The sequence below is a fragment of the Pyrgilauda ruficollis genome, unplaced genomic scaffold (assembly GCF_017590135.1).
Source record: "Pyrgilauda ruficollis isolate IOZ18807 unplaced genomic scaffold, ASM1759013v1 scaffold74, whole genome shotgun sequence".
NCBI classification, from domain to species: Eukaryota; Metazoa; Chordata; class Aves; order Passeriformes; family Passeridae; genus Pyrgilauda; species Pyrgilauda ruficollis.
Window position 1 is genome coordinate 886221 of NW_024529266.1, and position 16437 is coordinate 902657.

At 36.9% G+C, this 16437-nt stretch overlaps 1 protein-coding gene across 2 annotated transcripts in view; it reads right to left on the reverse strand.

Annotated features, from left to right (window-relative positions):
- The window catches only part of SV2C (synaptic vesicle glycoprotein 2C), a 77395-nt gene extending 67272 nt beyond the window's left edge, over window positions 1-10123 (reverse strand). For both annotated transcript variants that reach the window (XM_041486221.1, XM_041486220.1), the window contains exon 1: window positions 9544-10123. In XM_041486221.1, the coding sequence (XP_041342155.1) occupies window positions 9544-10123 (580 nt within the window). The remainder of the gene's footprint in view (window positions 1-9543) is intronic.
- Between the last annotated feature and the right edge of the window lie 6314 nt (window positions 10124-16437).

Here is a 16437-nt window from a genome sequence, read left to right on the forward strand (position 1 = left end):
AAAAAAAAAAAAAAAAAAAAATATTATGAGCAGAACTTCCCTAAGTTACCCATAGTTCTGCCCACATAATAAATCTGCGAGTAACTCCTCCCAGGCTCCAGTGGCCTGTTAGTAGCAAGTGAAACTACAAAATCTCACATTTATATTGTTCCCTTGTATCAATACTTCTCATTCTCTATAGGGCTGACAAAGCACTGAAAAATGAATAAGACTAAATGCAAACGAGACTTTATTATAAATGTCAGTAAATCACAGTATCCTGGACAGACTTTTAACTACAATTATAGCTGTTGCTGGAAAAATATTTGCAAGAAGGGAAGATTTAAAAAAATATGTCATATTCATGTATTCCTTTGTATAAGTATTTTTTGTAATATATATTTGTATAAATATATTTTGTAATATAATATTGTATAACCACCACTTTGATTCTGCATCAGCTATGAAAGTAGTGATATTCCATACATTTGAACAATTGTAAACTGATAGTTCAAACAAGTGAAACAAGTGTGTACAGTGAGCATTGATGCACCCATCACTAGGAAAGAATTGCATCTGCACTAAAATGAAGCCAGACCAGATTAAAATCCTTTTGTCCATGTTTTTCACCACTGACACTCCCTTAAACAAGCCAAAGGTCTGGAATAAGAAGCTATTTCAAATGGTTGCTATAATAACACACAATTTTCTTTCAATTCTTCAACATACTGATAGTGCAAAATAAAAGACAAGTCAAACCTTGACAAGCTCAAAAATCCTTGATTGATTAAATTCAATAATTAAATGCATAGGAAGTTTTTTACTCAGCTGTGACGATCAAGCCATTAAATAATGTTTGGTCCATGTCTTGAGGAAGTTAATTATCTCTTTCTCTGTAAAAATATTTCTTCGTCTTGACAAGGAACTCATACATTGCCTGTTTCATTTCATAGCTCAGCATTTGATGCAAGATGTAAAATTCAAAGCTACACAAAAAAAATCTGAAAACTTGCAGATTATATTAAACTCTTCTGCAGAATTAACCAAACTGAGACTTGGAAGAGAGTGCACCATCATCTTTTAAATGTTCAGATTGTCTAAAAAACTCTATTTGACACATTGATTTAAGAAGTGATGTATTGTCAGCCATGGATCCCATGGTAGTTGAAAGAGGGAGGAAAAAGTGAAGGCGACAGCCAAATTAAATGTGTGAAATCAACATTGCCCTCAGGCTTTTCCTTTGGGAAGCATTTCCTTATTTGTCCACTTTTGCAGGACTATAAATTTGTGTGACATAAATGGTAAAATTACTGATCTGTGATGGGATAGGCAGAGCCAGAAAATAACCTGTCAAGAGCAAAAAAGCAGCCCAGAGACTTTAGATTATTTTAGACAAACTCAATCTCTGAGACAGATTTGAAGAACACTACAAGCAATAATTATTTAACTTCAATTTTCTATGCTAATAAATTATACTAAAAACTGGAGAGTAATGGTTTGGAAAGGGATATGGAAGTGGAACACGGTCAGCAGTGCCCTGGCAGCCAGGAGGGCCAGCTGTGTCCTGGGGGGCATCAGGCACAGCATGGCCAGCCGGGCAAGGGAGGGGATTGTCCTGCTCTGTTCTGCACTGGGACAGCCTCACCTCGAGTGCTGGGGGCAGTTCTGGGTGCCACAGTATCAAAATAAGACATTAAACTACTAGAAAGTTTCCAAAGCAGGGCAATAGAGATGATAAAGGGCCTTGAGGGGAAACCTTATGAGAAGTGGCTGAGGTCAGTCTGAAGGAGTCTGAGGGGAAACCTCATTGCAGTCTACGTCTTCCTCATGAGGGAAAGCAGAGGAGCAGGCACTGATCTCTGTGGTGACAAGTGACATGACCTGAGGAGGTGGCAATAAGCTGTGCCAGGGGAGGTTTAGGTAGGACCAAGATAATGTTTATCCCCCAAAGAGTGATTGGACACTGGAAAAAGCTTCCCAGAATAGTGGTCACAGCACCAGCCTGACAGAGAGTTTAAAAGGCTTTTAGACAATGCTCTAGGCTCTCAGGTGTGATTTTTGGGACTGTCCTGAGCAGGATGATGGGTTGGGGTCAATGATCCTTACGGGTCCTTGCAGTAAAGCTGCATGTAGAAACAACCTGAAAGAGAAAAAACATTTGAAATTGGTCTGTTCACCCTCTTAATACTGGCTTCAACAAAATGGTTGGGGAACATCATACTCAGAAAAAGAGGGCAGCTATGACCCACCTTAGATAGTTGCTTACAGTGGGAACCTGCACTAGCACACAGGACTGAGTACACCTTGTTTCCTTAATGCTTAAAATCTGTGCTCCCAGTTCCTTCTCGTGACAGTCCAGGATGTTCCATGTGATACAGGTTTAGTCCAGGTCATAACAAACAAAATCACTCTGCGTATTCCCTCCACTGTCACCTTTTTCCCCTCAGAAAACAAAACCAGACATAATGACCATTTTCACTTGTCCATATATTTAACAGCTTAGAAATTGTAAGGATCTGTCTCTTAATTTTTCTCCCTCAAAAAACTGTGCTTGTAAGGGAAGAGAAAAAAGCACTGTAGTAGGAGGACTTTAATAATGTCATTTGCAAGGCAGCTGAACTGTACCAAAGGTGAACAGCATGCATGAGGGCGTTTGAATTTCTGGCATCTCCTTCTGAAGGAGTAAGACATTAATCCTACAAACCAATTTTCACCTTGTTCTGGAATATTTAGAATGCATTTCAATGATTGCAGCTCTATTTCTTAATATTTCTATTGCTGCTAAAGATTTATTACTACTATTAACTGTAAGCACAACAGATTCTCACTTTTATTTCAATGAGATTCCTCACAAGCAAACATCTGGTATGGCTCCAGTAAATAGTCTTTATCTAGATGTTTTTATTGTGTATATATACCAGATATATATAAGGATGTAACTTTTTTGATATCTGTGCTCTCTTGAAAAAAATTCATACTTCGAAATTTATATAAATTTCAAATTTATATAATAATAATAGTACATCATGAGCATAACATAGTAAACAATAGAGAAACAAGGTTTCCTTTATTTTATGTAACTTGTGGTCTATTGTGTCATACCAAATGGAGTATCATACTAATAACTGGAATATAACCAGAGGACACTCCTCTTCCCCCACTGCATTTTATGCAGTAGCATGGAAGAGATCTCATCCATCTCTAATGACCTATATTAATATTCAACAAAACAAGACAATAATGTTATACACAGCTACTATTTAACTCAGCAGTAGGCTCTTTACTCACTGTGGTGTAAAGGCAGTTTTGTGACAATCTATTAAAATTCAAACCTCTTAACCAGCCAATAATCCCACTAGGCATGTAGATACATGAATATTTTAAAAATATTCCCATCAAACTCAGGTTGTGCAGCCCTTTATTCACCATCATTTGGTCACATGCTTCCAGGTTTCTGCAGATCTCAGGAGAAGAACAAGTAACTCAAGCTATATGATTTCGCCTAAATTAATTTAGACCCTAGTGTGTGTTTGAAACAGTATGCCTATGAGTTCTAACCCTCCTTTCCTTTAAAAGCTTGTTGAAGTGCAACAGCTGCACCCTGTGTTTTAGTCATAGGTAGGTGAAAGTATCACACATTTGCAGATAATTAATCAGAAAAATTTTGGTTGGGAGGGACTTTTGAAGGGCTTTACTCTGATTTCTGCTAAAAGCGCAGTTGCCTTCAGAGCAAGATAACTTTGCTTCAAGCCTTCAGTCAACTTTTGAAAATCTCCCAAACATCCCACAGCTTCTCTATGCAACATTCGCAGTGGTTGACCACCTCACTCTGAACTTTCTTCATTGTACCAGATGATCTCCAATTATAACTTCTGATCTTTGTGCTCCTCTGAGAAAAATTTAAATCCACCTTCACAGTAATTTCTCTCAATTTTGTTGCCAAACAGTACAGACAGATTCAGCTCACACCTCTTTCCTCCATACTAAAAAAACACCAGATCCTTTTGCTTCTTGTATGCTGTGTATTCTACTTCCTTTGTCACATTACTGATCCTCTACTAAATTTGCCTGCTTTTGTTAATTTCTTCTTTTCAAGTGGCTCCAGAACAGGACAGAGAATCCAACATGTGGGCTTACTGTGTTGAGAACAAAAAATAATCACTCCCCTCTGCTTACTGGTCACTTTTGCCAATGCAGCTGCAAGGCAGTGCTGTCCTATGTCAACTTGCTTCCTACTAAAAACCACAGGATCTTCTGCAGAACTGTTTTCTACCCAGCATTTTAGTGACTACCTTCTACCAGTGACTTGAGTTATTCTGTCCCAATGGAAGGACTTGTGTTCATCATAGGTAAGTTTGAAGACAGGTATTTGTTGAATATAAAGTTGTTGAAAATTATCATTGCAAAGCCAGAATCAAATTAAATAACAAAGACCTGGCAAGCCAGTACTTCTTTAAACTAAGAAGTGGAAAAATTCAGAGATTATTTGGTGTTCTTAGCAGAGCCTATAAGCACATTACATTAGCTACCAAACCTCTGGAGAGCACTTCTCATGTAAAGAGAAAGAACTATGTGGATTAAAATTATGCTGGTTATGTTTGGTAGATTTTAAGACAGAGTAGACATGGGAAGCACTGTTACTAAAGCAGCTAATATGCAAGTTAGTAATCAAAGCAGAATAGGTAGGCTGTTGTCCCAGACTTAGAACTACTTTTGCCCAAAAGACCTAGTTATTTCAATTATAGTCTTCTTTCTACAAATACTACACAAAATTTGATTAATAAATTCAGAAAATAACAGAAAAAACCCTTAGATCAAGGTATTATGTGACACTAAATGAAGGTTTCAGAAAATAATTTTATCCAAGGTAAGCTGTTTGTTGCTGTTCATATTCACAGTACCTGCATTATCAGTCCAGTGATTTACCATAATACTTGTGTTTTTTAGAAGGAAGAAAATGTCTGCAGGCTGATTCATCAGCTAAGAATGTCTTTTACAAATAAAAATTATTTCTATGTTTGGTACTGAACTGTCTATGAATCTGTATCAAAGTCTTGACTAACACATACGTTAACACAATGGTAAGATGGAACAGAGTTGAAGACTATCCACCCTCCAGAGGTCATTCAGTCTAAATTTCATACAGAGGATCATACAGGAATTCAAAATAGACCAGAGAGATTATTAGAAATCACTGAGAAGCAATTGGCCTCTTTAAAATATATCAGTGAATAAGAGTGCCTAATGGTACGCACTCAAAAAATAAAAATAAAATATTTAAAAAGAATCACTAAATCCTGATATGTTGAGATTTTTTTCGATTATTGAGGTGGACAGGCCCTGAGCAACCCAAGTGAGTTAAATCTGTCCCGGCATGTTGCAGGGGGTTTGGATTGCGTGACATTTTATAGGTCCCTTCCAACGCAATCTATTCTACGATTCCATGACAAGTACAAAAGAAGACCGGAGGGGTCTGTCTGAAAAAGGTGCCAACTGATGCAGTGAGAAGTGGCCTCATGACCAGCTGAGTGGGAGTAAGCCCGCATGTCTGCCAACAATGGTGACAGCAGTGCAGCTGTCAAGGGTCCTACACACAAGGGTGAGCACTTACAGGTGCCATGGGAGAACCAGTGGCAGGATGACCAGAAGGAGCATGGCAGCCTGAACGGATATAGCTGGGAAAGACTAGCTTGGCCTAGCTTAGGAAAAACAATGTTTCAGTATTTCAGATACAGAGATGCTGAGGAAAGGAAAGGCCGCAATAAAAATTTAACATTAAAAAAAAGCAAAACCAGCAACAACCCAAAAAACCCCAAAACAACAACGGAAAAAAAAAAAAAAAAAAAAAAAAAAAAAAAAAAAAAAAAAAACCAAAAAAAAAAAAAAACCAAAACACCAAAAAACAAACCACCAAAACACCAAGTCCCATACAAAAAAAAAAAAACCCACAATAAAACTTAAGAACAATCTGAAGGCAAAGACCAATCTAAATGCAAAGACAGAGAAAAACTGGGAGGAAAAGTATACCCAAATCAGGGCCCAGAGAATTAATCTAAGATCTGTTTCTGACTGATAAAACCAAAGAGATAAGATGCAAGCAGGAAAAGTGTTAAAATAACATCTTTAGGCCTGAGCCTACAACCTGTCTCACGAAGCTACAGTCTTGCCCCATTGATGCCAGAACCCAAGAGGCCAGTGTGAATCCACTTAAATGCAGGAGTTATATATACCCCAAGGGACAAGTATGTATACATGAAGTTATATATACACCAGGGACACCTTTCTCTGATGCTTAGTGACATGTCACTATAAACTTGGATAATTTAAGCTAGTCAACTGCCCTTTTCTTAAGAAAACCACTTACTTGAGATGAAAAAAGTATTGCTTTATTATTGAATTCAAAAGACAACTTGAAGCTAGTTCGTGGCACCAGTACACCCATTACGTGACTTTATAGGCTCTGAGACATAGCTGGTGATCAACAAACAGTGATCTCAAGCCCATGCAAGGGTCAATATGGAAGAATTTTGGGAAATTGCCCTCGTGAAAGTGAATTTTTAAAAAATAAAAGATGCAACAGGGAGGGTCAATAAATGTCACCACATGTTTTTAATTAGCTCAAGTTCCCTAGTAGACTCTCATGGCATGATATATGAGAAATTACTTTTTACAACTAAATCAATGAATGCTTTTTCAAAGACAAATTAAGATGCTCTTAGTGTGTCTCTTGACAGTATAGAAAATTGCCTAAAAAATAAATACTGTATATGTGTACTGATTTTACCTTATAATTCTTAGCACTAGTCCTGTGACTTTAATACTCTAACAATATCAGAATCCTCTGGACTACAGAATTCTAATCATGAGAAAAAAGAATTATGCCTGTCTGGAAGACCCTAGTTAGGATATAATTATAAGGTGAAATCACAAGTGCAAAGTAATTGAAATGCATGGTTGTGAGAGCTCAGTTATGACAACATAAAAAATCTTTCATTAAGCATTCACTGGTACAATGAATATTTTGTATCAGTGGAATTAATGTTATGCTGTCTGCAAGCAGTATATCTACTGTTTATAAGCCATATGTACATTAGTTTACTGATGAATTGCAGCTTATGATATACTTTTAGTAACAATGGGAAAGAAATATATTTTTGGTGAAATTATTGCTAAAGCAGTCACGTGTTGCAATGCCCTCAATACACACTGGAAAGAAATTGCTTATCTCTGTTCTTTCCTGCTTTTGTATGTTAATCTTTTAGTACACAATTATTTGTTTGTTAATACCACAACAGAGAGGCTAGTTTTATATTATTGCAATAGGAAGATATATTATGATTTCTATATTTTAGGCATGAAAATATATTACTTGCACAGCTGAGTTTTCCAGAGCTGTTACCTTAATTTTGTCAACAAGCATCATTTATACACACAAACACATACACACACACACACACACACACATACTTGTAACTATGATGTATTTAACAGCTTCTGTACTGAATTTAGTTAAACATTTACAGACTTATTCCAGTACCTCTCAAGACAGCATCGTAAGAACTCTAGTTACAGGGAAATCCTCAACCTTCTTGACATCGGTCAGACCCCAACAGGTGGATGTGAATACTCATGGCCTCTACTACTGTGGGGACAATATTCCTCACTCCCAATTCCAAACACCTCCATAATATTTAATGCAGTTGTTTAGAAATAATACTATTTGTAGAAAATACAATGCATTTTGAATTAATTGGAGATTTGGGGGTTAACCTGATATTTTATTGACCTGGATAACAAAGACAACTTTGACTCTTTCATTTGTTGAGCAGGGTGTATGTGGTAAAACAAGCAGGTTTATCAGTAATTAAAAAATGGGGGTGAGAAAAATTTTTTTTCTAGCAATATAAAAAATATAAAAATTACAAAAATTATAAAATTTGAGGTGTAGATTCTAAAGATATTGTTATCTGCCAAGGACTAGATGAAAAAATCATGTTAAAAAAGCAAATTGGGCATTCACTACTTTTCTAAGATGCATTGCATATTTATTATCTGCACTGACTCATTGACATTTATCTAGTAGTACAGGTTTGCATTGTTTTTGTTTCTAATCCTTCTTCAAGAAGTAGACTCGTAAGCTCACAGGTCCAAGCATGACACATACAATGTTGGCATTTAGTGTAAACAAGCAAAACAAAACAGATTATATGCATTCGGCCTCTTTAACCATTAAAATTGTAATAATTTATTTCCCTCCATTTTAAGTTTAATCACTGCACTATAGGCAAAGTTGTTCTAATAACAAATGATCAAATAGTAAAGAATAATGCAAAGGACACAGTCATCTGAGAACTCCTCACCTGTTTCCACTTTTGCTCCTGCCACCTGGAGGGATGTTTAAAGGTGTAGATGTGGGAGACTGCAGTGCACAGTATTGAAACTCACAGAGCCAAACTGCTGCTATCAATATGTCAGGAAACTGAGCAAAGCTAAAATGAGATCTGTTGCAACATAAACACGTGCTGCAAAGATGGAGGGTACAAGCAGAACTTCTGCTTGTAGAAAACACCTTTTTGTAGAAAACAAAGGCTTTTAAATGCCTTGTAAGTCCGCCTTTTCTCCAGTCTTCAGGCCCAAGTCACTTATCTACACATATACATTTCATTTCCTGCTCTGTCCCAATTGCCCAGGCTCCTACCTCCCCTCTTCCTTGGGGAACCATTTCTACAACTTTTCTCCACAGCCCTGTCCCATGAGAGTCTTGTTTTACGTTCTGTGCCCAGGTATGTCTGGGGAAGACAGCATGGACCTGATTGCAGCGCTGCTGCTCTCACCAAGCCACACAAAGCTGGCTCAGACTGCCTGTTTTCCACACCACAGGAGGGAGCAGGCATGGGAATGAGACACAGCCTATCCCCATCAGCAGAATGGACACAAAAAGCACACCTCAAGTTCTTGTTCATCCTTCATCTTAGGTTTACCCTGATCCTAAGTAAAGAGTATTCTCTTTGAATGGCTAGAGAACAGTCATTGGCATAAAAGGACTGAAAATAAAAAGAGTGAAAGGCTGTAATAGATAGCCTTTTCACTGGATTTTAAAAAATTTTCTAGATTTAATTCACCTCACCATTTCAAATGTTCGTATGTGAAAATGTTGCCGTACAGTTGTATCATCTGCTCTTTATTATACCTATATAATTTCAACAGGACTCCAATTCTCCATCTGTGGGCTGGTTTTGTGGTTTTGCTTTTTTTTAGATTAGTTCATTTGGACATCTACACTGGTATATGAGAACAAAATCTGCCCCTCTCCTTATTAAGTTTTACAATGCAGTCTTTCTCTTTAGTGATTTATTTACGAACTAAGAAAACAATAATCTAAAAATAAAGCTACAATATTAGTTAAATTCTGAATAAATACAATTAATTTTAATTTAAATAATTGCATTTATATTCAAGACAAACTTCTTTTTATAAAAGCTTCTCTGTTGACAAATACATATTTAGTCTTACTGTAAGCAAATCTTTTAGTAGCAAAAAAGATAGAATAAACACTTTACTTACCAAGCCATCCTGATCCAGAATTGGGTATACACATATCTGTTTCAGCACTGGGCAACACAAATCCAACCACAAACACTTCAACCCCATCAGCCATTAGGGCCATTCCCAGCACAAAGAAGAGGGCCCACTGGAAACGACCATGGCCACATTCTTGTATTATCAATTCATATTGCTGTGCCAACTCTTCTTCATCAGCTTTCCTCTCTGTTTCCAGTTCATGACGATCCTTGTATTCATCACGCATAGACTGACCTAAGGCCACCATGTCATCCTTACCCTGCCCCATGTTGGGGATTCCCTGATACTCCCCTTCATAAATTTCATCATCTTCATCATGTCCTTCAGTTGCTTCACTCGATCCTTCATCATCATTAGCTTCCACACCATAATTTCCTCCTTGGCCATAGTAATCATCATCATCTTCCTCATCCTGGAATCGACTGTAGGATCTCTGTGTGTAGCCATCTTGGGCTTTGTCAACTGCTTTATTCACTTTTTTCACTGCTTGCCTCTTCACCTCTTTAGCAATATCTTTGGCCCCTTTCACTAATGAAGTCCTGTCTTTGTAGGTGTCCTCCATCCTGTATCAAAGAAGGACTGCTGTTAGGCTGCAAAGGCACCTCCCAAATATTGCTTGGAGTGTCTATTGCGTGTTGGACATCAGTGGAAAAAGCCCAGGTATGAGTGAAGCTGTAATATTCAACCTGCAAAGTACAAGAGAAAAAAAGCTCATACTTCACTATTTTTAGACGCCTCTTCACACTGATCATCCCAATCTTTATTTAAGCACTGGACATCAGAATACAGGGCTTCAAATATAAAAACCTGCATTTTCTTCAGAGATACAAATACCACAGGTTACAAAAAAATTATACTAAAGATAAATTTAATGTATCTATCAGAGAATCTTCAGAATTCAATTTTTACTCTCTAGTCAGAGATGTCAGGTTTTATTCTGAAAGAAACCAAGAAATTCCATGCATCATACATCATATTGACTCAGTCTGCAATATCCTTTCCCATTTGAACTCCCTGTTTTATAGGAAAGGGCTACAAACACTAACCTTTCTCTCAGTGAGTTACCATGAAATATCTCTCTAGCCTTCTATTTAACACAAATCCTGTAGAAAGTTAGTATTCCTCCAATCTGTACCAGTGTCTCAAAGCTGACTGAATTTGGCCAGTGCATTCACAGGGCAATCACACCGAGTCTTAGCAATATGAAATCCCATCCTAAAAAATACAGTGTGGGGAGTTGTGTGGGCATAAGTGATGGCACTTTCACACTGTGGAGATTCCCAATACCTAAGTCATGGACAGACACATTCCTTTCTTCACTAGCTATACTCACAGTAGGGGCAGAGTGAAGTAACTGTGTATTATGAGCTAATGCATCTCCCAGTGTGTTAGTCCAGCATGAGTTCCCACTAACCAAGCTGCATGAAAGCACCAAGACATTTTGCCCCAGTTCTCCTCCCTGCTCCCCTGCTCTATCTTTCCATCTTGTGCAGCCGCAAATGCAGACACAACAAGTCAAGAGCAGTTTGCTTATTAGACGGAAGACTAACCATTCCCTTCTTCTCCATGCAGTTTTCAAGCATATCTACAAGACAATTTGCTGACCACACATCTGCACTATCTCTAGGGGCAGGAGAAAGAAATGACAGCAGCATGCAAGCATACAGAAGGAAGAAACGCAGGATCGTATTTTGGCAACAGCATTTTTTGGCAACAGTCTGTAGTTAAAACAGCTAAAATCAATTACAAAATTGCACCATTACTCATGTGTCAAAAGTTAAGGGAGTGTGTGTGTGTGTGTGTGTGGACACTGCAACAGATTGTAAAAGTCTCCCCTCTGGGAGAGAGCAGGCTACAGTTTTTTAGCAGTGCTTCTAAGAAAACACTGCCTGCTTCCAGCTTGGGGAAAAGGTTATTTTTAACCATGATCATTTTAATGATCTGTTTTCCAGCATTACCTCAGAAAAACTGCAGTAATGCAACTAAGGAGGCAGTGAGATATGATGTAGGAGTAAAAATAGATGGAAATTTCTGAAGCTAATCTTATTACCCTTTCTAAAGCAGTGTGAACTGCCCTCAGAGCCTTATGGGAGAAGACAAAGGAATGGCTTTCAGAAGTTGTCCTTTATTTATTCTATTGCATATACTGTCTGCGGAAGTATACTCCAGACATGAGTTTTAGGACTGATAGTGTTTTGAGGGATAGAAAAAAACTACAGACTGCATTAGATAAATTAAGGATGTGATGTACTTCTGATACAAGAAAACAAAGCCTACAATCACATAGACATGACTTTAGAAGCTAAAAGATATTTCCCTAGTTTTTTAATAATAGAAATTCACCTGTAGTAAAAAAAAAATCTTTATTTTTAGTACCTTCCTCTGGATTAATTTCATACACTTTGACTGTTTCTGAAAGAAATCAGATGTGATGGCACTATTCAACTATTAATGGGAACTGAAGCATTTACTGGAAGAGAAATGCAGCCTTAAAAAAGCCCTGATGTAATATTTATGTCTGCAAACTGTAGCCTGACTTTAGATACATGATGATCCTTTTAAGTAGGTCATCCTGGTGAATCTTATATGCCAAGGCAGTTTCTCTAATTACAGCTTTTCAGTTTTCAAGGTGCTCAGTAGAAGTTATCTTTCTAGCTAGGAGTATCTACTAGCTGTTAGTGCACATGGAATGCATCAAAACATTCACTGGATCTGCTGAAGCCTTCTACAAATACTTTCAAGAGCTCCATGAAATCCTAACAGGTACTTTTCTGAGTGTTAATGAATACAGTGTGTTCCTAGATTTCAGATTATTTTACAGTGTCCACAAAAAACCATTTAACCTAAACTCTGACTTCCTCTAATTCTTAGAATGATATTTGTTTCTTTTTGTTTGTCCAGTAAGGGTTTTCAGTTGTCAAATTCCCTATTACTACAGGGCGCATATGTGTGTGTATGTATATATATATATATATATATATATATGTGTATGTATCTTAAAGAAAGCAAGACTTTAGGAATACCAAATGAACAAAGAGTCTAAGAAGCAACACTGGTAAAACCATGCTTTACTCTTCTGTAGTACACCTATCCCATTAGTTCAACAGACTCAAAAAAGTAAAATTGCAAAGTAACTGAACTTATGCTGCAGTTTGTGATAAACCAGGAACATCAACAAGGAATTTTACCTCTCATACTCACTAAAAGCATAACCCTGTCATCAAAAACATGCAGACAGACAGAGCAAGATTTCTGTCTGGGCAGAAATCAGAAATGTCTCCCTATTTTGCTGAAGTTTCCAAGCAAAATCTTGAATTTTGCTTGGAAAATCTGAACACTGTTTTTTAAAACAGCTTGACTTTCTCAATGAATTGAAATCTGTGCCTTAAGGTGATAAGTACAAAGAAGCATAATTTACAGCCCATGCATGATAGCTTCCCACCCTTTCAATTATGTTGGACTGATTACTACAAGTAAGTAACTGGAAAGTCTGAAAGAGTAAGGATTAATGACTACCTGAGTAGCATAAAGCAGCAAAAGCAGAGATGATAGTCTAGCTGTACACTCTTCTTTGTACCAACCAATATGTTCGCTTTCACTAAAGAAAAAAAAATAAAAAAAGAAAAAAATTCCCAGGAAACTTGTGTTTCCACCAGAAGCAGAAATACTCCTTCAGGAAACATCTACAAAAAAACATTTTGTAAAAACACTCAAAGATGCATACACAAAATCAAAATCAAAGTATTCTTTTGCTCTAATATTTATTCTTTTCCACCATGTTACATTCACAGATTTCAGTATATTTAGCATTGTGTATATATTGTGCTACATCTGAAATAAAGATTGAACATTACAAACTAAATCAGTGAGATCCCATAAAGTTATAAATCTATGACAAGTCAGAAAACTCTCTCCCACAAAGACTTAGATTTTTGATTAACATAAGCTGTGAGAAGACTCGCTGGGTACTCCAAAAAGTGGTATTAACTATATGTATATAAGATAATAAAGTCTTCAGAACAGATCTGGAAGTCACACTCAAATATGCATCTTATAGATCATAACTACCTCCAATTTTACTACCTTGTCAAATTATTTTATATCCCAGGTTAAATAAAGGCACCTGAACTATGTTAATTCACAAACAGAAGATGATATTTTCTTGCAAGTGTTCTCAGTAATTAAAAAAATATAACAACCCACGCTTGAATTCACCAGGATATCTGCAAAATTCCTCCTCATCTCTTCACGTGCAAAGCCTTCTGTTTACTTTTCCAGGGTAGTATTTACTTCAGTATGACCTAATAAATAACAGATTTCTCAATAAAGGGTATTTATTTATAGAGGTATTAAGTTATTTAAAATAAATAAGAGCTGGCATCAAAGCTGGTGTGAAGCAGATTCGTTTTGGATAATGCTAGCAGATTAAAAACTAAGTTTCTGTATTTTAAGCAAATTTTCTTTCTCTCATGTTGAGAGTCACATCCCCAGGCTGCACTCTTCTAGCTCAAGCTGCAGTAGACAGAACCGTGTGTAATACTGCAAGGCTGCAGTGCCATCACCACTGTCTGTCCCCAGCACTCTCCCTGCTGGGATGGTATTTTCACCACTGGTCCTGTACCAGCACTTGTCACTCTCTGCAGACACAACACACATATGCAAGATGAGCATAGGAATTCATTTATCTAGTAGCCATCAGTGATGCTGAGCTCAGCAGAAACAGGGTCTTCATGGTACATTGCAATTTCTTTTTTCCCATTTTATTAGTTTCCTTCCTCATTAAACCAGCAGAGATAACTGTTTCCACACTATATGCTCTACCTGCCCAGCTCCTCTTAAACTATCTAACTAATTAGAACAAAACTATTAAACTATTTAACTAATTGGAACAAAACAAGTGGAATTGCTTTTAGCTTGTTTTTACTTGAAATTTCATAACCTTTTTCAGAAAAAAGGCCACATTTGCCTGAAAGCAAAATGTATGAGGACATCTGCCTTTAACAGAAAATATTACCTTTAACCGCCCCTTAGAGCCTTAACGTATCACCAAAACCAAATGACTCTAATAATTCTTTCCTTATAGTGCTTTTGATCACAGGCCTAATTCTTCCCCAATTACTTCTGGATATACAAGCAATGAAACCATGATCTGCAAAAGCTCTCCTTTAAGCAGTGCAAACCAGAAATCTAACAGTATGATGAAATCAGACCACGTAAGACAATGAAATCATAAACCTAATACAAACGCTATAAACTCGGTCCAGCGAAAATTGGGAAATCTTAACTGAATAATCTCTGATAAAAATTCAATAATATTGTAAAAACAAATTTTCCAAGAAGGGCAGAGTGGAAAATTATAGGTACAAAGTTAGGAGATGGGACATTCTTCACTTTATACTTCCACTATATTAGTCTTCCATGCTTTACTTCTATGCTCTAAATAACTTTCAAAGAACATCCTGAAGAAGGGTGATACAATGCTTGTAAGTTTTATAAGCACAACCATCCTGACGCTGACACAGTCATGTCTAATTCAGCTCACTCTTATCAGTGTTCTAAACCCCTTTGATCCACAGTTCCACCTAAGGTCACAGTCTGGAGTGAAAAGCACATCTGTGCTCCACCCTCTCTTATTAAGCACTTTTCATTCTTTCTTTTGACCTACAAAAAAGGTTCAATACTGACAGCAAGAGAATTATTGAAGATAAAATAGATATTGCCTACTCTCTGGTTGTAACAACAACATCTAATTCCTTAGAACTAGACTCAGTTCAATGCACCCCTAACAGGCCAGATTGAGTTCCAAAACTTAAATAGCCATATCAACTAATTAAATTATAGCAACAAAACTGTTAAGACCCTACAGTGGACTGAACCTTTCCTTAATTTTTTATCTAATCAAGAGCTTGCTTTCCTAGGAAAAGGTGACCGAACAAAGCACAGGACATGTTTTGAGATGTCTTGTTGCCTTTCCCACAGTAAAATGTTAACAGAGATTAGCATATACAAAGAAAATTTTGTTAGTCTATCATTTTTAAGGGTTTTTTTGGTTTTGGGTTTTTTTTTTAAATCTAATGCTTCCTAGTTGTTTTGCCTTACTGTACCTAAACACTACAGTTTTGATTGCTTTTGTCAGTTTTGCAGTCAATCTGATCACTATTTGACTGCTTCAAGCTTCTGCATGCTTTTACCTGGCAAACACTGAAAAAAATTTCATTCTCACTAAAGACAAAGCGACATCATTGTGGTTTTCCAACACTGTGGTTTTAATTTGTTTTTTGAATACTATGCTTCCTGTGGACTTCTTAAGTGAAGGAGTGCTCCCTTCCAGGCCCTTTGCTATTCACTCAAAGCACATATTATTTCCAGGATCTGTGTTGGGTGGTGGTTAACATGAGCTGAACGCATCATTTTGTTCAACAAGAATTGACAAGAATCAATCATCCAGACTGAATGACATAAGCTAAATTTCATCAGTAAAAGTTAATGAGATTTCATACTCTACCCACATTACCTGAATGACTACCCAAATCTTAGGAAAGTTGAAATTTCATTATTGGTAAAAACTATTTTTTAACCAAACATATCTCTGCACTTTTAAGGCTGCCTTAAAAGTATAAAAAAATTGCAAAAGAAAATGGTTTCCTCTGAAGCCAAGGGCTATCTCCCTTCTCATACCTACTTCTCCTGAAAATTCACTTTCATCATCAGTGCCTCCAATATGTTTTGTACTTTTCAGTTGTCAGAATCACAGTGGAAAGCATCATCCTGCATTTAAATAATGAAGGAACAGCAGAAAGCAGTTGGACAAGCAAGTTTTCATTGCTCAATGCTAGCAATAAAAAAACCCCACAATCCTCTACCAAAAGCACACCA